General features: G+C 51.6%; 1 protein-coding gene and 1 long non-coding RNA gene across 2 annotated transcripts; both read right to left on the bottom strand.

Moving 5' to 3' along the window:
* Positions 1-773: 773 nt before the first annotated feature.
* On the bottom strand, positions 774-6,212 carry ZFP36L1 (ZFP36 ring finger protein like 1). Its single transcript, XM_033851016.2, has 2 exons — positions 6,016-6,212; positions 774-3,583 (listed from the first exon to the last, which is right to left on the bottom strand). The coding sequence occupies exons 1-2, from the start codon at positions 6,070-6,072 to the stop codon at positions 2,624-2,626; spliced, it is 1,017 nt and encodes a 338-aa protein (XP_033706907.1). The 5' UTR covers positions 6,073-6,212; the 3' UTR covers positions 774-2,623.
* A 6,410-nt stretch (positions 6,213-12,622) lies between these two features.
* LOC117311036 (uncharacterized) lies at positions 12,623-25,390 on the bottom strand. Its single transcript, XR_004525039.2, has 2 exons — positions 25,278-25,390; positions 12,623-19,910 (listed from the first exon to the last, which is right to left on the bottom strand). It is a non-coding gene; the product is annotated as an uncharacterized lncRNA (long non-coding RNA).
* Positions 25,391-27,287: the final 1,897 nt, after the last annotated feature.

Genomic DNA, 27,287 nt, shown 5'->3' with positions numbered 1-27,287 from the left:
CTCCAAATACAGAAGCGCATGTTGGGTCCAAGTGAAACCACCTCTGCTCCCGGTCCCCTGTGACTGAGCCCCCCACCACCCTGGAAGCTCCTCTCTGAGCCTGCAATGGTTCATCATACCCACCCCAGATAGGTGTTACGAGGCTAGGGCTTCAGGTCAATTTCCTGTGGGAAAAAAAAAAAAAAAACAAGCCTGGCGGGACTTCCCCGGCAGTCCAGTGGTTAAGACTCCACACTTCCAGTGCAGGGGGAGCGAGTTTGATCCCTGGTCAGGGAAGTAAGATCCCACATGCCAGGTGGCGCGGCCAAAAAAAAAAAAAAAGCCTGGAAGCACCCAAATAAAAGAACACACTCAAATCCAAGTTTGCTGGAGTGCCACGTGCCACATCCCCCTCTTCACCATTTCAGCACCCCAAACGTTACCCAAAGGAATTAAGACCACAGGCTAGGCAGAGAAGACAGTAAGCCCCCGTGCCTCACTCTGAAGAACCTCCGAGGCTGCAAGGGCAGGTAAGGCTGGACCCTTGTCAACAACCAACAACAGGGCAGATAATACAAATACAGGCTGCTTTGCAATAAACCTCTACCCACCCCTCCCCCAAAGCTCAGCCGACTTCCAGCCTCAGCCAAAGGAACCAGCCATTGGTTTAGCTGTTAAGGATGAGAAATCAACCAATGCCCTCCCTCCTCCTCCCAGCACCTACATCATCTACAAAGGACAAGCCTACAGGCAGACTAAAACCACAAACCAAGCAAAACCAGTTTCACCATCAATTTCTTGAAAAAATGGGTTTATTGATTTTTAAACTGCAAATAGTCGTTACAAAAAGTTTTTTTTTCTTTTAAATAAATTCACACAAAGAAAGAGAAATAGAAAGCGACGGTAGTGACCAGCAAGAGGAATAATAATTACATTCATCTTAATGTGTGTGTGCCAGTTCTGTTTGCATTAACATTGGAAAACTCCAAAACCTGGAATCCAGAACGTCAAATCTGCAATCGGAATGTCTAGAGATGGGCACGTGAAGTCAAAGGGTTTCTTTTTTTTTTTTTCCCTTTTAGAAGCTATACATTAGAAGTTGTTTTCCTTCTGTACTGTCACAGAACTTTTACATACATTCTCAGTCCTAGTTGTGAAAGGCCAAAAGAGAAAGAAACTCAATTTGCAGTCCAACACAAAGGGGGGAAATTTCTAAAATAAATAATCCAACAGTTTTTTGCATTTTTTTAAATTAATTTTTCATTTTTTTAAAATAAAATAACCAAAAAAAGTGTAAAGTTACAAAAAATGTCGTTGAAGAATAATATATTAAAACTGTGGAAAAAAAGGAAAAAGACACGTCACAAAATTTTAAGATTAATATGAAGATCATAATTTAACATAAAAGAATATATTCTATGGATTTGTCATCCCGATAAATATGAACAAAATTAACAAAAAAAAGCATAGTTTGGCAATAAATACGTTTTGATAAGTTAAATAAGCTTTTTTATATTGATGTGCAGTGACAAGCAAAATTTTTGCTCTCCAATTTCTGAAGTTATATGAAGTTTAAAACCCAGGGAAAAAAGCATGGCGTGAGTGCTCTAAGGATAGACCTACGGTATTCTAGAGCAAAAACCATTAAAGCTACTTCTACAGGAAATCGTTTTACACAGATATTGTATGTGGAATGAATACCATTAACTGCTCACCCCTTACATGTTTTTAAGCTTTTCTCTCATTTTTTTGTTGTTTTTTTTTTAAGATGTCACATACGAACTGGGGAACTTTAGCACCAAAATCAAGTCTCTCATAGTCCATCTAGCTTCCCCTTCCTCCCCACTTAAAACAAAAGAAAAAAAATTAAATCACAAAGTCCCACTTATGTCACAATCTTCATCCGCTTTTGCAGTCTTCCTTCCTGCAGACCTACACGAACCCAGGCAAGATTAGTCAACAGAGGTTCAGGTCGGGAAGAAAAAGGTTTTGAATGTCAAGCTAGGTTTCCCCAAAAACCCAAGTCTGGCAACTCTCCCAAGGCGGGGGCAGGGGGCGGGGGTTACTGGGGAGAGGGGAGAAGGAAGTGTGTGGGAGACTGGAATCAGGAAAGGTGCAGTCGTATTGCCAGTGGAGGGAGCTGCTGGTTCTTCTAAGTCCCCCCTCCCCCTCCCCCTGGGCAGAGGCTCAGGGAGGCCCACGGGTGCCCTCTGGCGCTGAAGAGGTAATGTAGTCACAGTGACAAAGTTAGATCACAAGGCACTAAGTTGCTTCTGTAAACCGTTACTGCTTTTTCTTTTGTGATTTGGCACTTAAGGCTTAAGCTGGAAAAAAAACGCATCTACTGACAAATATGGGACTTGTCTGTTATGCATGGTAAGTGGGCTATAAAATTGAGGTGGGGGGGGTTCTAGCCAGAAGAAGCTATTGACAAATTGACTTGTCCTTATGTTGGGGGGGAGGGGCATTTAAAGAAGGGGGAGGGAGGGGGCATTCCAAGGTCCTGGGGGAAAGGGGTTGAGCTTAACCTTGTTAATGTAGGGGTTTGTCGGGAATCGATGGGTAGGGAGGGAAGGGTAGGGGATGTGGGTGCGGGGTCGGGGCGGGGGGTGGATAGGTGGGGGGCGGCCCTCTCTACCCTGGTTTAGTCATCTGAGATGGAAAGTCTGCTGAAAATGGGCAGGCGTCTTGAGTTGTCCAAAGTGGGGGAGTCTGAGCCACTGTGGCTGCTGCTGGAGCTGCTCAGGTAGCCCTCCTGGTCCGAGAGAGAATCCTGAGGGCTGGGGGGAGAGTCAAACATGTGAGGGGACTCAGACATGGGCCGAAAGAGGAAGGTGGTTGGGGAGCCACCCCCGGGCAGCCCCATGCTAGGGGCAAAGAGGCTCGCCAGCTCCTGACTGGAGAAGGCGAAGGGGTTATTGGTGCCATCGGGCAGGGTGGGCGAGCCCAGGAGGTCATCGGCGCTCAGGATGGGGGGTGGGGTGATGGACGTGGGGCTGTCCAGCAGCCCCGTGGCAGCGGCGGTGGCAGCGGCACTGGGAAACCCAGCAAAGCTAAAGCTATGCTGGAGGCGGGGACGGTCAGCAGAGAGGTCCCGGGCCCCGGCCAGGGCACGGCGCTCCTCAGCGTTGTGGATGAAGTGGCAGCGGGGCCCATATGGGCAGAAGCCGATGGTGTGGAAGGTACGGCACAGCTCCGTCTTGTACTTGGGGTGGCGGGTCAGGCTTCGGAGCTCGTGGATGCCGTGCGCGAACTGGCACTTGTCGCCGTACTTACAGGCTCCATTCTCCTCGAAGGGACGGCACAGCTCCGTCTTGTAGCGGCTGGAGTTGACCTGGCCGCTCCCCGGCTGCTTCTGGGTGGGCAGCAGCCGCTCGCCCCCTTCTGAGAAGGAACGGTCTCGGAAGCGGCTGTCCCGAGAGCTCAGAGCTGGAGCTGGCTCGCCCTTGAGGCTGCTGAGGAGCTGGTTCTGGTGGAACTTGGAGCTGGGCAGGGTGACCGAGTGCCTTCGGGGGAAGCCCCCACCGGCAGGGGTGCCCACCGCCTTCCTGTCCAGCAGGCAGCCCCCGGCACCGGGAGGACTGTAGTTGAGCATCTTGTTACCCTGGAGGAGAGAGAGACAAGAGAGACGGTGGTTAGTTGACAAAAGCCATCCGCCAGGCCCAGAAGGGTACCCACTAAGGGCAGCCCCCTCCACGATCAGAAATGCTCTGTCTCGAAGGAACCCACCATCCCCACCTCTGCCCTGGCAAACCCCTCACCCTCTTTCTCCCATTCAACCAGCCGAGAGGGTTTACTCTGGCCCCAGGCATAAGAAGCCACAAAATTCCTGGCCTGTGTGAAAAATTGTTTTACACATGCACCTACTCCACGCCGATCCCTGGAATGCACCCTCATATCCTGTCCCCAAAGCTACCACTTTCATCCATGAAATCCAACTTCTTCACCTCCCAAATAGATCCCTGTGTTGAAAATATCTCACACAACTCACAAACTCTCCTTTCCCACACTCAGGAGACTAGGAGCTAGGTCTCCTTTTAATCAGTCCCTGCCTAATTAGCTGCCGCCCTCCCCCCAAACCTGGCCTGAGACTCTCAACTTCCTCCTTCAGAAGCATTCCATTCCTTTGGCAACAGATTTCCAGACTGCCTTTGCTTTACCTTGCTGATGGGAGGGGAGAGGGAGGGGCAGGAAGAGAAATCCCGGATTGGTGGGGGCGGGGGGGGGGGGGGGTTGGCAGGGAGAGGGGATGTGATTCCCGAATACAAAACTCATTGCCCCGTGCTCCCAGAAGAGGTGCCTTCTACAATGATCTCTCCCACCAGTCACCGCCCACCCCACCCCCTCCACTGGGAAGATGCCTTTGCAGTTAGTCTCCGGGCTGCAAGAGCACGCTTGGATAAGAGCGCCAGTGTTTAATCTTTAACGCAAAGCTGCAGGTGGGAAGGAAAAGGAAAGCACCAAATCCCCCCAGCCTCCTCCCAGTCAATAATGGATTTGGGGGAGGGGGGCAGAGGCACCAAAGGCAGGTCTCTGTTCCAACGGGACCCTATTCACCTGCCCAAACTGTACCCAAGATTTGGAAAGGGTGTGAGCAGGGGACCTGGGAGTTGGCTCCCAGCCCATGTGGGTGTCATTGTGTGATTTCTAAAGTTGGTCCCTTAGGATCAGCTGCGGGGGATCTGGAATCTGTAACAGCAACCACCCCACAGAGCGGATTACAGGAACCAAGTAGAGAGCCTGTTCCCAACAATGAGGTTCATTTAAAAAGTCCTGCGGGGGGAGGGAGCCAGAGAAAGAGAAATAGATCAAAGAGCGGGAGAGCCAGGAAGAGAAGGAAGACGTGCCGGGAGAGTTCAGGCAGCCGCCAGGGCAACTGAAGTTTGGGAATGCGCAGGTAGGGAAGGAAGCCGAAATTCAAACTTTTTTGATGTTGCTCTTCAGCTCCAGGGTATCCCTGCACCCCAACCCTGCAGCCCTGGGGCCCTGGCAGCTGCACGGACTGGAGAAGCAAGCTGGGAAAAGAGAGCAACATGACCCGACGTGTTTAAAAGAAAGCAAAACACTTCAGCAATTAAAAGTAGCCTAGCAGCTTCTCTCTTTCAAATTGGGGAGAGGGGGCGAAAAACTTTGAACATCCACAGGCTTCTGTTATGTACGCGTAAACGGCACTCCTGGAATATTCCGGATTTAAAACTTGCTTTTTTCCACACCAGCTGGCAAACTACACGGCTTGAGGGCCTCATTAAATCCTTCCTCGCCGAGACCCTTGAGCTCAGACCGGCATTTTGTAGTCGTGTCCCCCCATCCCCTCCATATCGGAGTCGCGGTCCCTCGGAAAACAGGTAAGCGGGTGAACCCGAGTCCCACTCTCACCCCAAAGTTTGCAGCACGGTCGGCTATAACAGAGGAAGCCTGGCTGAGCTGGGACGAACTGAAGTCCCATTGCAAACTCGCTTGGCAACATCCTTTGAACCACAACTCTTGGCCTTTTCTCGCAGATTCCCAGCCTCTCCAGAACAGAAGAGGAAATCTACCAGCAAAACGTCATCCCGAGACTCACTTCCCCAAGGGACCCCCACCTCTCGACCCACAGTCCGGCAATGGGGCTGGAGAGACTCGAACCCCTCCCGGCAGCGGCGACACCCAGAGCGCACACAGGGAAACCGAGCAGACTCGCGACACCCGGCTCAAGAGCAGCACATTATGGACGAAAGAATCACCGAAAAATTGCCCCAATCCTGCCTGGTCAATGCCCCGCGCCCCCCAGGCAGCCCCACGCAAACTTCGCCCCCCAAAACTCTGGTCTCCAGATTCCCATGTAATCCCCGCCAGGAACTGTTGAAACTCAAAGGGTGGGGAGCAGAGAGTCAAATTCCTTCAAACTGAGGGGGGAAAATGGGGCGGAATAAACAACCATCTCGCCTCTCCTCCTCTCCCCCTTGCGTTCCCAGACCTAAACTTTCGGGGATTCTTTTTGAAGACAAAAGAAAAAAGAAAAAGACTTTCAAAAGCAAACGCTCCGCCCCACTTTACCTTGCATAAAACTTCGCTCAAGTCGAAGATGGTGGCAGACACGAGGGTGGTGGTCATCCTGGGCGCTCGCACGGGGCAGGGACAAGGATCTGGTGTGCCGTGAAGGTCCCGGTGCGGGGAAGGCGCAGCCTCCGGCTCTCCGGTCTGGAGTCCCACACGCCTGCTCCCGGCGCCCCTCGCCTTTCTGACTCTCCCGGGCTGCGGCGCGCGAAGCCCAATTTATATAAGTTTCAGATTTGGTGGGCCGGAGGGGGAGGAGGAGCTTTAAACTTATTTAAATGAGGAAGAGGAGGAAAAAAAGTTGATTGACACTGAAGTTGAATCAGCCCTGCGGTCAAACTCTGGGAAAAAAAAAAAAAAAAAGAAACTTTCGAAAGGAAGAAGGGGGAGGGGAGACGAGGAAAGAAGGCGAATTAAAAAAAAAAACCCACTGAGAGCCGCGCACAACTTTTTTTTTCTTAAAGAGGAAAAGTTTCGAGTCCGCTCGCTTGGCTACCCCTCGCTGCAGGCGCCCTTCTCTGGGGCCGCGCGCCCCGCAGGGGGGGAGGGGCGCCCCCCTTTTGTCAGCCTGCGAGCGCGCCTCTGTGACATCACTCATTCCACCCTCTTCGGGGTTCTGGTTGTTGTGTTGTTGTTTTTTTGTCGGGCAGAAAGGCGGGCTCGACTTTCTCTTTTTACAAGCGGGAGCAGAAGCCCGTCCTTAGCGCCGGGGCTGCAGTTCCCATCTTGAGCTGATCTCCCTGGAAACTTCTCCAAGTTGCCGCACAACTTAACTCTTTTCCCGAGTTCTTTTCCGCACTCGGCTCCCCTCGGCAAACCCCAAGGGGAGAGGAGATTGGAAATAAGAGGCGCACAAAGCGTTCAAGCCAAGGGTTTTGTTTTTTTCAGGGGCGGAGGTGGGGGCTGGGGGAGGAGGATTAGGGAGACTTCCCCCCCACCCCAAGGAGGACCCGGACTGGCGCAGGCGAGCACCAAGCGGTTTAGCGCGCCGCACGCGTCTCCACTCGCGCTCGCTTTGCAGCGGACACTCTCCGAGTGTGGGCAGGAGCAGGGGTGGGAGAGCGTCGCGAAGAAGACCACCGTCCGGGCGGATTGTTCGGGTGTTTGTTTAATTTTTACTGGAGTATAGTTGCCGGGTTGTTTTAACAGGCCTCGTTGTGGTATTTATTTCACGCATCAATCTTTAAATATTTTTATAAAGAAAACCTAAATCCTCATGAACGCCCCTAATCCCCACCCCCCCCCGAAAAAAACACCCAGCAACGCACGACTTTCCCCGCGCGCTCCGAACCATGGGCCGCGCCGAAACTTCCCCCACCAACACACACACACGCACACCCCCTAGATGCCAGAACAATGAAAAAAAGTTACTTTGCTAAGAATGTAGGTAAAGAGATGGGGGGGAGGCAACACTTCAACTTACTGTTGCTTCTCCCCCGCCCGCACGGGAACGGAACATATGGCTTGTCACACTGCGCTGTTTTGGCGGGATGGGGGGAGGGGGGTGTGGGATCCTCGAAACCGAAAGGCCCTGAATTATCACTCTTTTGAAAACTGGAAAGAATATATTTATTTACTGTTAGGTTCGGATGCCCTTCCACCCACCCAAATAAAAAACTGTTAACGTGTCCCCCACCGCCCCCTCGGTCTCCGCCGGAGTGCTGGAGTCAAGACCGAGGTGGAAACCGCGGCGCTGCGTTTCTTTCCCGTTTCCCCGCGTGCCCGGCCGCCTCCTCGGCCCTCGCACGTTTCTTCCCAGCACTCGAGGCCGCCGGGTCTGTTATGAAACCCTGTGCACTGAGTGGCTAAGAGCGGGTTCCATTGCGATGTAATTAGGTCACCCCATTATGAGCACGTTTCTTTGAAGAGGTAGGGGCGGGCCCAGCAGAGCGCTGGAGTCGCACTCTCACCACCCCCACCCCCCCCCCACACACATATTTTTACTGCATTTCTTATTTATTTGTCATTAAATTTGGCCGGGCAAACCCGGAAACCTTCCAAATCACAACCGTTTTTAGGAACCTGTTGTTTTTCACCTTCGCGAAACACACAGCTTTGGCTGCAGCCACAAACCTATGTGATCCCCAGTCCGTCTGCTTTAATTTGTCCCCTCTGGCTTAAATTGATGGCCCCCATTTTTAACCCGGCTGCTGCCCCTTGCTTTTCTTCTTTTGCTGTCCAGCTGCCTGTTGCTTCCCTCTCCCTGTTCCCATTTTTCAGCTTTTCTTGAAATCTGGCAAGCGCCAGAAGAAGAAATAACTTCCATCCACCTTAATTTAAATCATTCAAATGTAGGTTTCTTTCTTAAAGGGCAGTTTGCTCACTCCCTTCCCCGCTTCGAGAAGGAGGGGTTGGGGGAGCGGTTTTGTGCAGTTTCTTAGTGATGAGGTAATGAGTTCCAGATTTCAGGACAGAGTAGGGTGCGCGTTAAAACCACAAGGTTTGTCTGCGTCCCGATGTGAAGCTATTTCGGTTTTTTGATTCCCCCACTCCCCCAGCAAAAAAGAAAAAAAAAAAAAAGGCCCGTTGGTCTTTAACTCTGGAGGGTTCGCGAAGCTCTGCTGGAGGGGACGAGAGAGGGGCGGAGAAGCGGGGGTGGAAAGCGAGGGGGAAAGGGTCCGGAGCGGGCGGGGCCTAGGGCGCGTCCCGACCCGCACCCGATGTCCCCCTCTCCGGGCGACGCAGCTTTCCCCCAACGGTCGCGGGACCGGCCAGGAGCACCTTGACGCGGCCCGGGCGCCACAGGCTGGCTAAAGAGTCTTCCCCCCGCCTCCCTCCGCAAAGAGAACGCCGATTCCTCGAATTTCCTCCGTTTCCCAACTCCCGGAGGCCGCTCCCCTCCCCCGCTCCCAGGGGCCCGGGCTCCGCGGCGTCCAGCCTGGCCCGCTCGCTCCGGAGTTGTTTACCGGCCCCACCGACCGACCGGGTTAGTTCCAGCTCCCAGAACCTGTCTCTATAATTAAACTCTGCTTTTAATTGTCGGGTTGCAACGTCATTTCAGGGACTTTCCAAGGGTGAGGGAGACGGCCTCCTTAACCCTTCGCTGACCCGGCATCCGCGCCGCGGCGGACCGGGGAGCAGCATCCCGCCGGGCCGAGGAGGGCCAGAGCCGGCCTGCCCCCGCCCGGACGTGCTCGGCAGGTGCCCGGTAGTGGCGGGAAAGGTTACGAGCCACGACCCCGGCCGGAAGCCCAACGGGAGGCGTGCACGGCCCTCCCCCACCTCCTGCGCTCAGCCCTAGGGTTCCTCGCCCGCGCCGGGCCCGGAAAGGCCGCCCCTTCACCTGCACGGCCTCTTCCGAGCGGGAGGCGATGAGCCAGCCAGGTTCGCAGTCCCAGGCCCGACTTCCGGGCTCTCCCCGCTCGCACGGAGACGGTCCCCTTGAGAGGAGGGTCTAAGCAGGTATTTTTGGCTTGGGGGTGTTAGGTTTTGTGAAGGGGGAAAGTGAAAGCGCTCGGAATTAGGGAAGCGCAATGGATGTATTCACCGGCCAGTTTGGGCGCACCTCGCGGCAGGTGAGGGTGTGGGGCGCTGGGCCACTGGCCCCTGGAGGGCCAGGCCTCGTCACCAACGCCCTCCAGGCACTCCTTTCCCAGAGACCCCTCCTGACCCTGCCATTGCGGAGCCCTGCGATGTTGTGCCTCCTCCCCGCTTTCAGGTCATTTGCAAAAGAACCCAAATTCTTCGGATCGGACCCCACCCTTCCCCCCACCCTCTGCTACACGAGACCCTGGGACACCGGCAGGGTTCCTGGATTAGAAATTGGGAGGAAGGGCCAAGTGCTGCTGGAGAGTTACCTGGTTCAGATTCAGGTGTAGTGCTTGTGGAATGCAGATTCCTCAGCCCGGACCCAGGCCCAGTGAATCAGATGCTCTGGGGTGGGGCCGGGAATCGGCATTCCTTGTAAATTTCCTGCTCGTGACTCAGTCACCAAGGTCTGAGAATCAGTGGTCCAGGACTTTGAAGTTGGGCCGTTTTGGATCCAAATCTTAGCTGCGCCATTTTCTAGCTGTGTGGCTTTTCAAGACACTGACCAAAGTCTCTAAAATAGGGATAATAATTCTGCCTAAAATTGGCCAGTAAAGTGCCTAGTCTCACGTCTAGCTGAACCCTTGTATATGCCCAGCCTTGTATGTAAACTAAACCATTCTTGGGGCCTGATGAAACTATGAAACAAATTCTGGGAATATTCACTTTGCAAAAGGATTCTTCAGCATAGAGGTCCATGAAATGGTCACCTCACAGCTTTGATCCGATCACTCTGTGACCCCCAGACCCAGCTCTGGACGAGGCAGGCCCCGAGGCATGGAAAGGGGGAGAGGGCACTGGCCCAGAGCCTGGGGAAGAGCAAGGTGAGTCAGGATGAGGTGATGGGGATCTGCTGCCCAACTGAAAAACACCTGATTGTTGTCACAGATATGTCTGAAAACTAGATCACTGGGGCCTGTTGATATCCAGTAAAAGCCAGACCCTTCTTTCTCTCAGTATCCTCAAGCCCCTATCATAGTGCTTAGTGGGCGTGGCTCAGCTGCCAGTATCCTCCAAACCAGGCACAGGCTTCCAGAGAGGGCAGCTGAGGTCTGCTGTAAATGTGGCTCTGCACAGTGTCAGGAGCTTCTGGGGTACAGCTCCGGGAGCCCACCGCCTCCTGCCAGGACTGAGAGTCCAGCCCCAGGGCTAGCACGGCCCCGGGGGCTCCCATTGCCTGGCAGTGAGATGCCTAAACCCTCCTTCTTACGTCCATTGTTTTAACACTTTCCTCACAGAGATGTCCCACTATTCCATTAAGTTCCCAGACTAGCCCACAGCTTCACCCCACCCCACCCTGCCTTCCTTGCCTGGGCCTGCCTAGAGACACAGGATAGCGCATGAGCTTTGAGCCACCTAGACTTTGATGGGAAGCCCAACTCTGCCGGCTGGTTACCAGTTGCACAACCTCGAGCAAGTCACTTCACCTCTGGGACGGTCAGGAAGGTGAAGCCCTTTCCAGACAGTGCTTACCTCAGAGAGCCATTTGTCCCCAGCCACTCCAAGCTGCTAGCAGTTGCTGCACACCCCTCCCTGGGGCTTCCTTTTGCTGGGGCTTCAGGCAGCTTCCCAGCAGGCAAAGTGCCTCTCTCCCAGTGGTGCCTTGCAGCCTGCAGCATTTTATGGAAAATACCTGTTTACTCCCCACTGGACTTTGAACTCCTCAGGGCCAGGGCTTCTATATTACCTGGAACTCATGAGTAGAACTGCGTAGGTGGTCAGTAAATTTTTTCGATTTGCACTGAACCCTTGCTGTTGAGCCCATTTGGACACTTTGGTCACCATGAATCTAGCAACAGGAGTAGAAGAAGGAACTGGCAGAAGTTCCAGGGGTGGCAGGAAGGGAGGGCTTGGGTTCTGCAGGAAGGGGGGATGGCAGCCTTAACACTGGGATGTTCAGAGGGCCAGAGCCGGTAACTCAAGGAGGCTGGGCTTTCACCGTTTGCCCAGGGCATGTTCTGTGCACATGCTAAGAGGCCCTGGAATGAGCACTGGTCTAGGAGTTAGGAATAGGATTCTGGAGCTACTCTGCCTCCAGTTCAGTGGGTCATTTCTGTAGTCTGGGCTTCAGTGTTCTGAGATATACATGGAAAGGGTGGACTAGGCTGGTGGTGCTCAAACGTCACTCTGAGCAGAATTATCTGGGGAGCTTTCAAAATTATGCAGATGCCAGGTGCCAGGCCCCACCCCACCTCCAAACATTCTGCTTCAGTTGGTCTGAGGTGAGGCCCAGCATTTGTATTTTCTAAGCTCCCTAGATGACTCTACTATGAAGCCAGAAGCACTGGATTTGGTTGTTTTAGAGCAGTGGTCCTCCCCCGGGGGTGATTTGCACCCCAGTGAACATTTGGCAACGTCTAGAGACATTTTTGGCTGTCACAACTGGAGGAGAAAAGGTCAGTGCTATTGGCATCTAGAAGGTAGAGACCCGGGATGCTGCTAAACGTCGTGCAATGCAGAGGCCAAGCCCCCACACCCCCTCACCACTACAGAAAATTATCTGGCCCAAAATGTCAATAGTACCAAGACTGAGAAACCCTATTTTAGATGTTCTTTCCAAGATTCCTGTGTGCCCCCAAAACCCCCTCTTTTCGGCAGCCCAAGTAATTTTTTTTCAAAACCTGGATCTTGTATTACAAATTGTATTACAATTGCCTAAAACCCTTTGCTACCCATCCCTTTTAGAATAAAAACCAAACCCTTAGTCTAGCATAATCAGACTCTTTTACTGCTCCACTCTTGACTTTCATACCCCTTCCCCTCCCCACCACCATCTCTCCCACCCCTCCAAGGTACTCCTTGTGCTCTAGTCAGTTTCAGATGAAAATGAACCATCCTTCCTCCTGCCCCAGGGCCTTGACACATGCCTGTTTCTTCTATCTGATTGACCTTCCTTTGGCCCAAGTAAATTCTAAATCATTCTTTAGTACCCAGCTCAAGCATCACTTCCTCAACCATTCTTGGCGCCCCTCCCCCCATCAAGGCAAGGTATCTGTCTTCTGTCTTCTGTCTTCATGGAATCTTCATTTCCTTCAAAGTAGTTATTTCAATTTGTGAGTTTTTTTTAAACTAATTAACAAACAGTAAAATTGACCTTTATTTGGTGTACAGTTCTATGAATTTAAACATGTGAATAGATTTATGTAACCACCACTTCAATCAGGAAACAGAACACTTCTATCACCACCCCCCGCCAAAAAAAAAAAACTCCCTTACACTCTCCCTTTGTGGTCAGACCCTCCCATCCCTTACTCTGGCAAACCACTGATCTGTTCCCTATACTGTCATTTTGTCTTTTCCAGAATGCTGTATAACTGATCTCATACAGTCTACATGATTTCACAGAGCATAATGCCTTTGAGATTTATCCATGCAGTTGCATGTATCAATAGTTCATTCCTTTTAATTGAGGAACAGTATTTCACTGTATGGGTATACCACCATTTGTTTATTCACCTGTTAAGGGTCACTGGATTAGTTCCTGTTTTTGGCCATTGTGAATAGAGCTGCAGTAAACACTTGTGTATAGATTTTTGTGTGAACGTAAGTTCTTATTAAATAAGTAGGAATGGGATTGCTCGGTCATATGCTAAGTGCATGTTAAGGTTTATTTTTTTTAAAACTGCCAAACCTTATTTGAGAGTGGATATACCATTTTGCATCTCCCACAACTATATATGAGAGTCTCCAGTTGCTCTGAATCCTTAGCAGCACTTCTAATTGTCAGTAATTTTTCTTTTATCCACTCTAACAGGTGTGTAGTGGTATCTCATTGTGGTTTTCATTTGCATTTGTCTAACAGGTAATGATATTGAACAACTCTTTTCATGTGCTTATTTGCCACCTGTATGTCCTCTTTGGTTAAATGTCTGTTCAAGTCTTTTGCCCACTTTTTAATTGGGTTGTTTGTTTTCTTAGTGTTGAGTTTTGAGAGTTCTTTATATATTCTGGATACAGGCTCTTGTTGAATAAGTGGTTTGCAAATATTTTCTCCAGTCTTATCTTCTCGTTCTCTGAACAAAGTATCTTTCACAGAGCAAAAGTTTTTAAATTTTGATGAGGTCTAACTTATCAGTTTTATCTTTTATGCATCATGCTTCTGGTGACACATCTAAGGACTCCTTGCCTAACCTTAGGTCATTAAGATTTTCTATAGTTTTATGTTAGATTCATTTGGAGTTAGTTTTTATATAACATGGTTTAGGTTGAAGTTAAATTTTTTTTGCCTATGGAAGTCTAATCCCAACACTGTTTATTGAAAAGAGTACCATTTTTCTATTGAATTGCTTTTGTACCTATCCAAAATTCAGTTGGCCATATTTGTATGAGTCTCTTTATTCTCTTCTGTTGATCTGTGTGTCCATTCCTTCGCCAATACCACACTGTCTTGATTATTATAATTTTACAGTAAGTCTTAAAATCAGGTGGTATAATTCCTCCAACTTTATTCTTAATGTTCAAAATTGTTTTAGCTATTCTAGTTCTTTTGCCTTTTCATATAAATTTCAGATTCAGCTTGTCTATAACCACAAAAAAATCCTACTGGGGTTTTTATTGGAATTGCATTAAGTCCATAGATCAATTCAGGAAGAAGTACGTATTTACTTCTTTACTATTGTGTCTTTTAATCCGTGAACCTGATATGTCTATTTATTTAGGTCTTCTCTGATTTCTTTAATCAGTGCTTTGTAGTTTTTAGCACACAGATCTTATATACATTTTGTTAGATTTATACCTAATATTTCCCTTTTTTTTTTGGAACTAGAGTTGGGCCTTGAACAATGCAGGGGCCAGGGGCACCAACCTTCCTCACAGTCAAAAATCCACGTATAACTTATAGTTGGCCCTCTGGAATATGAGCAGTTCCTCATATCCATGTTTCTGCATCTGCAGAGTCAACCAACCTCGGATCACGTGGTACTGTAGTATTTACTACTGCCAAAAAATAAGTGGACCTGTGCAGTTCAAACCAGTGTTGTTCACGGGCCAACTGTATTTTAATTTTTTATTTCAGTTTTCAGTTTCTCATTATTAGTTTATAAAAATACAGTTGATTTTTGTGTATTGACCTTGCATCCTGTGATCTTACAAAAGTCACTTTAGTTTTAAGAAGGTTTTTTGGTAGATTCCTTGAGCTTTGTTTTGTTTTTTTATTTTTTTACTATAGAAAATCATGTTGTCTGTGAATAGGAATGGTTTGACTTCTTCCTTTCCAACCATATGCATTATGTTTCTTTTCTTGCCATAGTGCCCTCTCTAGGACTTCCCCTATGATGTTAAATAGGTGTGGTGAGATTGGACACGCTCACCTTGACCCCAATCTTAAGGGAAAGCATTCGATCTTTCACTATTAAGTATGATATTAGTTGCCAGTTTTTTGTAGTCATTTTACTTTTCGACATCTCTCTTCCCCCCCAGCATGTCTGCTCCAGGAGCAGGCTCTTTCTGCTCTCAACTCGACCGGCACAGTGCCTAGCACACAGTAGGCCCTAAATAAGTAATTCTCTGCTTTGGCAACTTAGCCAGCAATAACCACCGTCCTGTGACAGACAACAGAGGGGACTAAGCTGAACACACACAGACATCGCAAAGAATAATGTTACAATAAATATCCAAACGGGTCCAACCGGGCAGTGGCCCCATAGAGTTGACTATTTTAAGCTGTACAGCATGTGTAGATCGGCTTTCTAGCAAGCCATACTGTGTCAAAGCATTTATCTATGAGGAATAGATGACTGCTGTAAAATAATTATTTTAGATCAAGAGCATTCCATTCTCAAAGGGAATTTAAACAAAAAGCTCTCAGCTCTGAAAAACAGGGGCTTTCAGGGTAAAGAGTCCCACTGTTCTGAAATCTTAGGCCCTCAGACGGGTGGGGTTGTTTCGCTAAATTTATTTCAGCCGCTTATAGAAACAGAAGGGGGAAGCGGGGGGCGGCTGCTTGCACACCAGCCCTGGCTCTGGAGTATTAATATCTGCCGGGTCAGACTTTTATTTGGGTTTTCTTTTACCTTTTGGGGGTGGGGAGGCAGGCAGCAACAGGAATATCTCCCAGCAGCACGTCTCTGAGCTGTGGTTTCCTACCTTCCTCTCTATACATTCCCTGGCAGGCCAGACCCAGCCTACCCCTCCCCTGCCTCACCTTGGGATGGCCCTCTACCCCCTGAGCACCAAGCACTGGGCCAGGCCTTTTACTTTTTTTTTTTTTTTTTCAGGCCTTTTACTTTTTGACAGCAGCCTTCCTCCCAGGCCCAGAAAGAGTCTGAGCTCAGAGAGAGAGACAGATTGAATCTACGCGTCTACTTTCTCGCACAAGTATGAGTGTAGGAAGAGACTGGGGCCACTGTCCCGGGCCCCCATCAGGACCCGCCCACCCATTTGCACCCCAAGTGGCTCCACTACCTGGTGAAATCCAGGCCTGTTTATCCCTGTCTTCCTTCCCCTCAGGCTTCCCAAGCACCAAACACACAAGCCTCATAGTACCTGATACCTGAACACTCTCTTCTGTCACAACACCCCCACACAGAAAAAGGAGTTAAATGACACCACCCTGTCCCTGCACTGCATTTAGAATTAGCTATGGAGCACAGGTTAATTACCTCCCACAGACATGGGAGAAACTGAGGCACGGGAGAGGAGGCAGCAGCAGGTGACCTGCACCCACTGCAGGTTAGGTGAGACTAGTGTCTACCAGCTGGCCCCTGAAGGTTCCACGGAACCCGAAAGCACCAGAGAAGACAGGGCCCTGTGTCTGGGAGCTCACTGCTACGCGGCCACAGCTGTCTTGAGGGCAGGAAGAGGAAACACACACAAGGAAGCTAAAAAATCTGCTGGGCTTAAGACTTGAATAATTACATGAGAATATGGGGAAGCACCTCACACAGTGCCAGGCCGGTGGGAACCCAACAAATGGCAGCTTGATTCTTTGGCAAACTCCCACTTCCCGGGTCGCCAAGGAAGGTGGGGAAAGAGGCATCTATCCTCTCCACTCCCCAGCCCCCGGGTAGGTTGGTGGGAGGGAGGATGGCCCGGGGCAGGAGCTGGGGAGAAGAAGCCCAATATGAAGATTCTCCAGCTCTAAACCGGGGGATCTGCTTCAGGGAGGATCGAGGGTATAGCACATACTTGTAAACTGTGAAGTGCCCGCGGGTACACTAAGTTCCTATTTTGTCCTAGCACCAGCCAGCTGGCTTTGAAAGTATCCTCCAGCCCTATGCAGCAAAACCCAGCCCAGAGAGGCGCAGACCCCACCCTGAGGAGCTGACCCTTTCAGAAGCAGGACCCACCGTCCCAGCCGGATCAGGGATCAGACAACTCTCGGAGGGTCGCCGCACAGGCAGCCAGCAGAGGAGAGCGTGGGTCTTTGCCATCACCCCGTGACCTCTTTAGAGTTGAGTTTCTCCCGCCAACTGCACCCTCCACCCCAGAGGGGGACCGCGGGCCCCCAAACCAGGGCCTGCCCTTGTCTGACCAAAGGCAACCAGATCTGCTGCAGCTGTTGAGTAAGAGAACAAGCTCTCCCAGAGACCAGGGAAGCAGCTGGAGAAAGATTCCTGCCAGCCCGGGGGTGTAAATATTTATACAGCCTGGTGCGTGCGAAGGGGGAAGGCAGAGAGAGGTGGCAGGAACGAGGCAGCACTGAGACCGCAGACTGAAGGAGCGCGTGCTTTGGGCTCCGCTGGGAAGGGCAAGAGGCTGCTGGATCCTAATCCTACATCAGAGAGGCCGGGTCCTCGCCCCCAGCTCTCCTCTAGAATTGAAGGGAGCACTTAGAAGAAAATCCATCATCTGTCCCCTAATCATCCCTCCTGTCTAGGTTGGCCCTCTATGTGGGGAAGGAGGGAGGCGCTGCCTGGAACCAGAGATAAACCAATTCTACGGGGCCCAGGAATCAGGGCCTGGGGGCTCCTGGGGCTCTGGTTCTAGGGTCTTGAGGGGTGCTAGACCCAAGAGTTGGACTCTAGGACTAGAGGCTTAGAAAACACAAGGAAATATAAGCAAAATATAAAATAAGCAAAGCTTTGATATAATCAACAGTCCTTTGTAAAGTGGCCCCGAAGGCTGTGCGTGGATGAAGGAGGAGGAAGTGGACGGGACTCAGCAAGGTGGCAGGGTGTGGAGAAGGCGAGGGGAACTTGATGGTGCTTCCAGAGAAGCACGTGGCCACCATCACCACAGGGCCTGGGCAAAGGCAGCGCAGCCCAATGGGCGTCCACCTGGCGCTCTTGGGCCCCTCCACCCCAGGGTGCAACTCAGCTGCAGGTGTGCCCCTGGCGGAGCAGTGACACATCCGCCCCTCAGCTGGGCCCGCTAAGGACTCAGCCAGCACCCAATGGCATTGACGGCCCCGGGTGGGAAGCCAGCCTGGGCCGCGGAGGACAGCCAGATGGACTGCAGTTGATTTGCCTCAGACAGCTGGGCAGCAGGGCCAGGCTGCTCCCACCGCCTCCCACGCCACGCCAGACAAGGAGGGGTGTGGCTGCAACTTCTAGGATTTCTCCGCCACCGCACCCGTCAGGAAGTACCACCTGCTTCTATCGGCACCAGACCTGACCCTCAGGGCCTCCCGCAGATGGGGTCTGTGCCGCCCCCAGTGGCCAGGAGCCTTTGAGACACCTCGCAGCTACCAGCCTCTTCTTGCATTCTTCCTGGGCCCTCAAAACGCCCACTGGCCAGGGGTGGGGGCTGTTGGGAAGGAAGGACCTTCCACCGGAAAACTGCCTCAGTCTCCCCAGCAGACAGCTCCAGATGCCCAGGCTGGCTTCGGCCAGAGACCGAGGATCAAAAAGGATCCCCAGACTTCCCCCAGAGGCAGCCCCCATGCTGCAAGGCCTCCCACCTACAGCACAGAGCTTGGCAAGTGATACATTCCCCATGGGGCACCTCCCCTGAGCCTCAGCCTTTCTGGGTGGAACCTGATGAGTCCTCCACCTGTCCACCGAGAAGGGCTGATTCCATCGCCTCCCTGAGCAATGGGGCCCAGGCCCACACACCGTGGAGGAAACACCATCTGCCCCCAACCTTCAGCCCAGGCCTGGCAGACGACGTCAAGCCGCACAGAGGGAGAACAGCACTGTCCCAGCCCACTCTCCAGAAGGAAGCCCCTCTTCCAAGGACCCCGGGGCTGGGGGAGAATCTTCAGACGCCCGGGTCCTCTTCTGCCACCGTGGCTCTGCCTGCCGGCTGTGGCCTGCTTCTTGCCAGCACTGCTTAAACAGATGAACAAGAATTAAAAGCCTGTGTGGCCCAAGGAAAGCTTTAGTGGACAGAACTGAAGCCGAAGGAAAAGGAACAACAACAACAACAAACTATAAGAAATGGGAGAGGAGGGAAATTTCAGGAAACAGACAAAATAAACCATCCGGGAATCCAGATGTAGAACAAGGAAAGCCAAAAGAAAAGAAAAATTATGCTAAGAAGGCAGAGTGGGGTGGGAAGGAGAATTGAGAATGAAAAAGAAGAGTGGGGAAGATATGAATACTCTGAAAAAAAAGAAGAACGTGAAAGCAAACAACACCAGAAAAAAAAAAAAAAAAAAATAGAGACCCAGGAGAGAAAAGAGGCAGCATGAATTTAAAGCAACTGCTCTGACCCTCAACCAGCCACAGTCAGGACTGTTGTGAGCCTTACTGCTTTTTGTGGATTTCAGACTCTTCCAAACACTGAGCAAGGACAGTCCCAGAAAAGCAAGCTTTCCTTCTTGCCCTTGTTTTTCCTACAATTCTCCCAACTCACCCCCACCATTGGTCTTTTGCAGAGTGAGGGCTGATCTTCCTGGGGCAAGGCCCCAAACCAGTCTAGTTTGCTGCAGAACCTGGTGGCTTCCATCACGCTGCCTCTGGAGGGCTCCCTGGAGAATCTGAGCAGAAGCGTTAGGTGTGATGGAGCTGGGTCATCAGCTTTGCATCTTCCAGGCAGCTCTCTGAGGACCAGGGCTAACCCAATCCACAGACACACGGTTCCTGGAACAGCAGGGGTTCATGGAAGACTGGTATACCCAACTCTAGGCAAAACTAGAGGAGTCCCAGCAAATGCAACTTTTGGAAACAATGTTGACGATTTAAATTCACCTCCAGACATTCTGAAGGGGACCTAATGATAGCCACAGTCTTCTCATTGCCATGGTGGGCAAACAACTTCTGGAAGTTTGCCTTTACTGCTTAGTGTCCACAAACCCCCATGAACACTTACAGAAGACACTGGTTCCTCTCCTTTTGTCTGTTTGGCCTCTTGATTCTGCCTTCTGCTGCTTCTCTTTCTTCTTTGAGTCCGCCAATGACTCTCTCCTCTGTGTCTGCTTTGGTTTTTCCATTTCCCACCTCTACCTACTCTTCCATTTCTCTAGGGCAGCAGGAGTTGGGAGAAAGCTGAAACAAACCAAGGCAAAATCAAGACATAAAGGAAGGGGCTTCCCTGGTGGCGCAGTGGTTGAGAGTCCGCCTGCCGATGCAGGGGACATGGGTTCGTGCCCCGGTCCGGGAGGATCCCACGTGCCGCGGAGCGGCTGGGCCCGTGAGCCATGGCCGCTGAGCCTGCGCGTCCGGAGCCTGTGCTCCGCAACGGGAGGGGCCACAACGGTGAGAGGCCCGCGTACCGCAAAAAAATAATAAAAAATAAAATGCGAGTGAACTTATATAGTTTAGCCCCCAGGCTGTCCGCGGTGGGTGAGGGAGGCTCCTCGTGGACAGGGGTCGAGCCTCACCAGGCCACCTGAGACGGCTCCTCCAAAGTTCGGCCAAGGGAAGCCACACGGGCTGAACTCTGACTGACTGAGGTAAAGAAAACTGTGCCCACACCAGCCCTTCTCCCTCCGAGAATTCTCAGGTACATTTGCCCCGATTCTGTACGTTCCGAAAGTCACATTTTTCCAAGTATCAACAACTGAGAGATGTGACAAAATGTACAAAAGGGATAATATCTAGGTTGTGGCCTAAGATACGCAACCCAGTTTCTTCCCATCCCTCCTAACCTTCAAACCTGTCACCGTCATGTAACCTATGACTCAAGCTATTATTCAACCATAAAAAAAGACAAAGCAAGAAATTAGAGGCTGTGTGACCTAAAATGTATTCCATTCAACTGAGCTAATCTCCTAATAAGGGCGTGTATAATAATAAGTGATGCTCTATCTGTTCTGGAAGATGGGAATATTGCAGGGAAAAGTGCAGGGTGACTGCAGATCCTAACATGTCGAGATTTGTCCTCAAGAGGGTAAGTGCCTGGTCCTAGGCCAAGTTGCCTAGCATTTTGCTAAACGAATCTTAAAGTTTGACAACCAATGTGCTGCAGTGGAGAGCACCCGATGTTCAGAGTGACCCCCTTCAAATCCTAGCACTGCCCCTTCCTAGGCCAGCAAGGCACGTACCTGCCCTCCGCTAGTCTTGTGTGTTGTGAAATGGCAGTGACAGCAATACCCACCTCCTGGGGCTGCCGTGAGGACAGATGAGCAAAGCGCTTGGCACGAGTGAGCAGCCCATTCCCTGAACCACCCTGTCAACTGCTGCTGTACGTTAAGCAGCAAATTGGCAATACCAAGACGGCTGGAGGCCCCACAAAGTGGGGCTCCACGGAGTCACTGGAAAAGAGTCAAGTATCCCAAGCAAGAGAGAGAAGAGGGTCCCCTAGGAGGCCCAGGCAGCTGGCGGGTGGACCACTGCACGGAGAGCCAAGGACAGCCACTCAGACCGTGGGTGGGAGGACACAGGGGGCTGCTCTCCAGTCCTTCCGCATTAGCGCAACGTGCTGCATCCCCACCCTCCCTGTGTTCATCCTTACGTGAGACTCCGCTCACACTGACGTGGCCCCCACTATGTGCACGGCCCCGGCCAAGCGGAGGGCTGTAGCGGGGTGAGCTTAAAAACGATCGCTGGCCTCAGAGAATCGGTAACTGACCATTCTTGCCCAGATTCAGAAATCGGTCCCTTTAGGAGCTATTGTAAGGATACGACCAAATACTGAGAAATTCTTATTTCAGGGCCAATTATTTTTTCTTTAAGTAGAAAGGCAAAGAGTTCAAAAAATGTTCTGGAAATGTGAACAGCAAATGAATCTTAGTAATATTTAGGTGGTGTTATTAATTTTTAGGTGAAATAAGAACAATGTGGGTAAGTGTAATGAGTTTTTGGGTTTTTTTTTACTGAAATACTGATAGATGAAGTGATATGACCTGATACACTGGACTTACTTTAAAATTATATGGGACGTGGGGAGGCAGATGGTGATGTAAATGGACAAACTTGGCCAGAGTTGGTGACGGGTATGTCACCTTCTGTATATGTTTGAAATTTTGCATAATGTTTTAAGTTCATAAAAGCTGAAAAAACAATGTTAACTCAGGGATTCTCCTCTTATTGGTTTTTGCAACACGATATTTACTTCCCAAGGACATGTGCTCTTGGACAAGAGGTAAGGCTGTGGGGAGACCTGCCAGGAGCTGGGAAGGGCTGGAGAACAGACAGGGAGACCACCACTCCGGGATCGGGAAAGTGCCCCAAAGCCTCCTCCTTGAACACGCTGAGGACCAAGAATGCCATCCTGCCCCTCAGGGCCTCCCAGGCCGAGAAAAAACATTCAGAGGGACTGCTGTCCATTTGCACTGCTTGTGAACTCAGTGAAAATTATTTAATTGGTTTCAATGTATTTTAAACCACAATGAACTTTTTTTTTTTTCTAGCAGACAGCCACTATAACAGAGTGGGCAGGTATTCTAACCTCACTTTCTTCATCTGGTAAAGTGGGGAGAATCACATGTACCCCATTTCCCAGAGCGTGGGGTAAATGAGATTAATGGTCCTAAAGTGCCCTAGCACTGTAAGCACTGATAAAGGCTGCGTCTGACTTGAGGCGTGTTTGGCAAATGTCTGACCGCGGTGGAGCCACCCCAGCTTGGGCGCTGTTTGATATGCAGATGCTTCACCTAAACATCTAAATTCAATAGGAGTCAAAGCACGCGTTCTCTGAGACCTCTCTGGGCCAGGCAACCTGCTGAGTGTCGGCCCCTTTGGGTATCACAAAGAAGCCACTGCTGTGCCCTTCCCTCCGCAGAGGCGCCACCCCTGCTCTGAGAAGAACAGGAGTGAAGCCCCCAGAGTTTTCTCTCTAGATGAAGAATGAGTCTGAAAAGGAGGAATAGGCTCTGCCCAGTCTGGGCTATGGCTCTGAATGGAGAAATGCATCCTAAGAAAGCAGATCTTCCGCAGATCAGCTCACTCCCAAAGATGGGGGCCAGGGGTCTGGGGCGCACAGACAGACAGACAGCAGGCCTGCTCAGCAGCACCCCGACAGGGAGCTTCTGGAGCTCTAAGCAGCTGAGCGGGCAGGACAGCCTCCAGACACCAGGGGGCAGCACAACACACCCTCCAGGGATCCGAGGGACCCACCAAAGACGACCTGGCAACAGATGGCTTCCAAGACAAACCTCAGTAGCCAGGGCATGCAGAGGGAGGCATCCCAGAGAGGCAGATGGCCCACGCCGCCAGTTCAGAAGTCTTTGCCACTTGCCCCAGGCAACTGGTGAGTGGCTTCCTGCAAGACCAGCTTCAGCCAGAAGAGGGTGTGTGTGACCAGGTGAGGAATCCACAGGCTACAGGGCTGGCAGGGCTGAGGGAGGCAGTAAAGGCAGAAAGTAGGCCGGTGGCTGAGAGAACGGCCACGCCAAGTCTTTGGATCCTTGCTCTAGAACCTCCTGCCAAGCGAATGAAAGGTCTGTCCCATCCTAAGTTGCTCCACATTCTCTCGTTCCACTGTCCACTGGACCCCACCATATGTTCTCTGTGCCTTCACCCCGGAAAGAAACAGAAAGGAGGAGAGCCCAAGACAAAGTTCGAAAGTTCTCGAAAGGTCCTTAGGCTTTGGGATCTTTGAAATGCATTCACAGGATTATTCTAAGCTCTCGGAAAGCCCCCTGGCTCCACAGAAGAGAGCAGTCTCTGTTGCAAGACCTTTGGAGCTACAATGCCTGGGTTCAAATCCCAGCTCTGCAATAATGGGCAAGGTACTTAACCCTCTGTACCTCAGTTTCCTGCTCTGTAAAAAGAGGGTAACAGGGCTTCCCTGGTGGCGCAGTGGTTAAGAATCTGCCTGCCAATGCAAGGGACACAAGTTCAAGCCCTGGTCCAGGAAGATCCCACATGCCACGGAGCAACTAAGCCCGCGAGCCACAACTACTGAGCCTGAGCGCCTAGAGCCCGTGCTCCGCAACAAGAGAAGCCACCCCAATGAGAAGCCCGTGCACTGCAGCGAAGAGTAGCCCCCGCTCGCCACAAGAGAAAGCATGCGCGCAGTTACTAAGACCCCACGCAGCCAGGAATAAATAAATTTTTTTAAAAAGAGGATAACAATGACTCTCTAGGATCACTGCTTACAACAATAACAATGGCTGGTTACAATATGGGAAGGCATTTGAAGAGAGCATGAAGTTCTCAGAAAGCAGCTCAGAGACATACATAGTACTGCTCTCAGCACAGGCCCAAAGCCCCAAAGGTCTGTGCTTCTTTCCCTCAGAACTCAGTTCAAGGACACCACCAGGCTGTGGAGGCTGCCTGGAGCACAGGCCCTGCGTCTGGAGTGTGAGTGGGTTTAGCTAGTGTTTCCCTGGAGCAGTGGAGAGGTAAGCAGGTACCCAGTGCAGCCCTCCTGTGTCCACTTTGGGTTTTGTGCAGGACAAGCAGAAGACAGCACTCAAATCTAAGCTGGGCTCCTTAAACTCACCAGCCAGAGGCCAAGAGGCAGGCTGGCCGCCCTGTGCGGAACGGGGAGAGCCAGCCTTGCAGAGGCGAGGCCTGCACCAGAGGGTATGAGGAGCCTGCCGGCCTCAGAGCAGGGCTGGGCTTCCCCGGATGGAGAGGGATGGGGAGGAAAGAGTTAAGTCGACTCTGGGCTCCGCAGCTATAAACAGTGAGCCAAGGGAGGGAGGGAGCTGACACAGGATGTGGCCAGGGCTGAGCTGTCTGATTATTAACTTCACTTTTATTTGGAGGGGGATTCGATTCTCTGTTTTACTTCCCATCAAGGAAGTGAAAGCCCAGGTCTCGGAGGGGCCTGGTTTCAAATTGTTTTGTCACAGCTCATTTATTTTTCCTCTTAAATAAATAAACAAAACCACCTCTTTGTTTTCCCCTTAATGAGCGTTCAGCAAATCATCTGTGGGTGAGGCATGAAAGGGGTTTTCTGCAGTCCTTCATGAGGCACTTTTGGCTTTTTCTTTTAAAAGGAAAAAGAAAGGATTCTTCCTTTAGCTTCCACCTTCTCCGAGACTCTCAAGGCGCTTTCTTTTCTGCTTCATCCTGAGATCTCAGCCTGAAATCATGACCTCAAGCCCAGCCAGAGACACAGACCTTCCTTTGCTGGTCCTTGGGGCCTGCCCTGCTGCCTGCCATCCCATGTCACAGGCTCCGACCCCCAGGCCACACAGAGGAAGCAATGAGAACACTTGGGGCTCAGTGGTTAGTCCTCTTGGTCAAGCTAGGACCCATGTTTTTTGTTCCCATGGCACCCTGACGTTTCCAGCAAAAATAACAAAGCAATTAAACACACAAAAGGACTCCATTACAGGGCTTAAGAAAACACCATTACATGTTCCTTTGCTCAAGGTTCAAAGTGTTTGGGAAATCTGTTTACAACACCAAAACCCATTCAATAATTTCATGACGCTCCTGCGGCAACCCTTTCCTGAATGACCTACATGTGCGAGGCACCAAGGGGGACGCCATAGACCACCGTCACACAGTCCCTACCTTCACGGTGCCCACGATTCAGTGGCGGGGGATGCAGAGAGGAAAACAGGACATCCTACAGCAGAGACCAAGGGAGCTTCCGGTGGGCAGGGAGGGAAATGACGGGCTCTGCTGGAAACGAAGGGTGTGGAACTGGAGGAAGGCTTCCCGGTGAAGCTGATATTCAAGCTGCACCTCGAAGGGCTGATGATATTAAGAAGAAAGTGTATTCTAGAAGCTGAAAAGTACCCAAATGACAGAGAGGCAGTATCAATGTGTGAGCCACATCAGATATGAGACCACAGGAATGTTGGGGCCTGGAGGGCTTATGGTTCCTCAGATGGCATTCAGAACGGCAGCTAAAGTCCTCACGGTGGAGAGGGGCTGAAAGGAGGCGGCCACTTGGAGTCAGCTCCAGGCTGCCAGTCCTCGGCCTGGCTGTGAAGAAGCTGCCCTCTATGCTGTAAGCAACAAGATACAACACTTGGATCCACGCTCGTCTGGGCTCCAGACGCTCTGCTAGCCCCAAACACCTGATGGCCACCAGGAGCGCCGTTTGCTGCCTGTTTGCGGCCTCTGGCTTTCTCTTTTGGAATACGGGGCAAGAAGAAAACAGGGAGTGACTGGAACAAGTCCAATTCACTTACAAAGGCGCTCGGGCTCCTAATGCTAACGGGATGGGGTTTCCAAACGCCCCCGAGGGAGTTGCCAGGATCCAGGATTTTCTTCAAGTTCTTGGAAATTCTTCGCCGTCCCCGTGGCATCGCAGCTTCCAACCGCAAGCCTGCCCAGGCCTGGCTGGGCCGCGGCCCCGGCCACGAGAGGGTTAAGGCGCCGCCAAGATGGCCGCCTTGTTTTGCACTTCGGAGGGGGTCACGCGGGAGGCTGCCCTTTGCCTCTGGGGAGGCGGTCAAAGCCCTGCCCCTGGCGCTCTGCCCTCGGCGGCTTGACGGCATCTCCTCCCTTGCGCGTCCTGCACTCCGGGACCTCCGAACCTTCCAGGCCCCAGGCGAGCCAAACTCCCAGCCTTCCAGGCAGCAGACCGGGCCTTGGAGGAGCGAGGCAGGGAGGCCCCCTCGGACATACCGGGCCGCGGATGCGCGCCGGCGGGGTCCCTTCGGCCTCTAAGAACGTCTGGGGCCCGTGAGCCGAGGCCGCAGCCTGGGCCGCGATCCCTTTCTATTTTCTTGTCTCCTGGCTGAAGCCGCCCCAGCTGTCTCCCGGGTAGGCCTCCGCCTGCAGCCGGGCAGGGACGCGATGGACGTGGTCGCACTGCCCTCCAGTGGCCAGTCCGCCGAACAGCACGGTGGGCCGGGGTCGGGGTCCCGGTGATGGCGCAATGTCCGCACCCTTGGCCGTCCCTCCTCAGAGAAGGGCTGCCTTCCCCTTGCTGCTTTTGAAGATGTGGCCTTGCTCACCCCCAGCGCCTTTTATAGGCGGCTCAGGTGGCCCTTTGCCACAGTGGACACTGACCCAACAGCAGGGGATTTGCCTCTGCCAGTGGTTCTCAAACTTTTGTGTGCACCTGAATCCTGGTGCCCAGTTGGTTCAGACCCAGATTGCCGGGTCCCACACCCAAAGTCAGAGAATTTGCATTTCCTCTCTAACAAGTTCCCAGGTGCTGCTGCTGGGACTATGTTTACAGAACCACCGGCTCAGTGGCTCATCCTGTCCTGGGGATTCTGTCATCCACCCATTGGGCACTAAGGACCAGAAGTGACCGCCACCAAGTTCCCACCCTCATGGGGCCCACTCTAACAGAGAAGAGATATTTGTTTAAACAGATAATCTCATAAATAAATATAAGATTCCATTTCAAAAAGTTTTCAAATTCCCATGAAGGAAAAGAATAAGGTGCTCAAAGAACATATATATATACATACGTGGAAAACTATTTCAGATTTGGGATGAAGTGGCTCGTGTTCCCTCTCTGAGGAAACCCTTCAGTTGAGGTGGGAAGGAGGAGGGAAGAGGGGAGGCTGGGAGAGGGACTGAGGCTGCAGGTAGAGCAGGTGAGAGCTGTAGACGGTG

The sequence above is a fragment of the Tursiops truncatus genome, chromosome 2 (genome assembly GCF_011762595.2).
Source record: "Tursiops truncatus isolate mTurTru1 chromosome 2, mTurTru1.mat.Y, whole genome shotgun sequence".
Lineage (NCBI taxonomy): Eukaryota > Metazoa > Chordata > Mammalia > Artiodactyla > Delphinidae > Tursiops > Tursiops truncatus.
This window is presented reverse-complemented; position numbering and strand designations above follow the sequence as displayed.

Bases quoted from the DNA above. Each gene is read 5' to 3' on its own strand.
- ZFP36L1 (XM_033851016.2), bottom strand. From the start codon at position 6,072: ATGACCACCACCCTCGTGTCTGCCACCATCTTCGACTTGAGCGAAGTT. The intron at 3,584-6,015 runs GTAAAGTGGGGC...TCTCTCCTCCAG, and splicing joins TGAGCGAAGTTTTATGCAAG to GGTAACAAGATGCTCAACTA.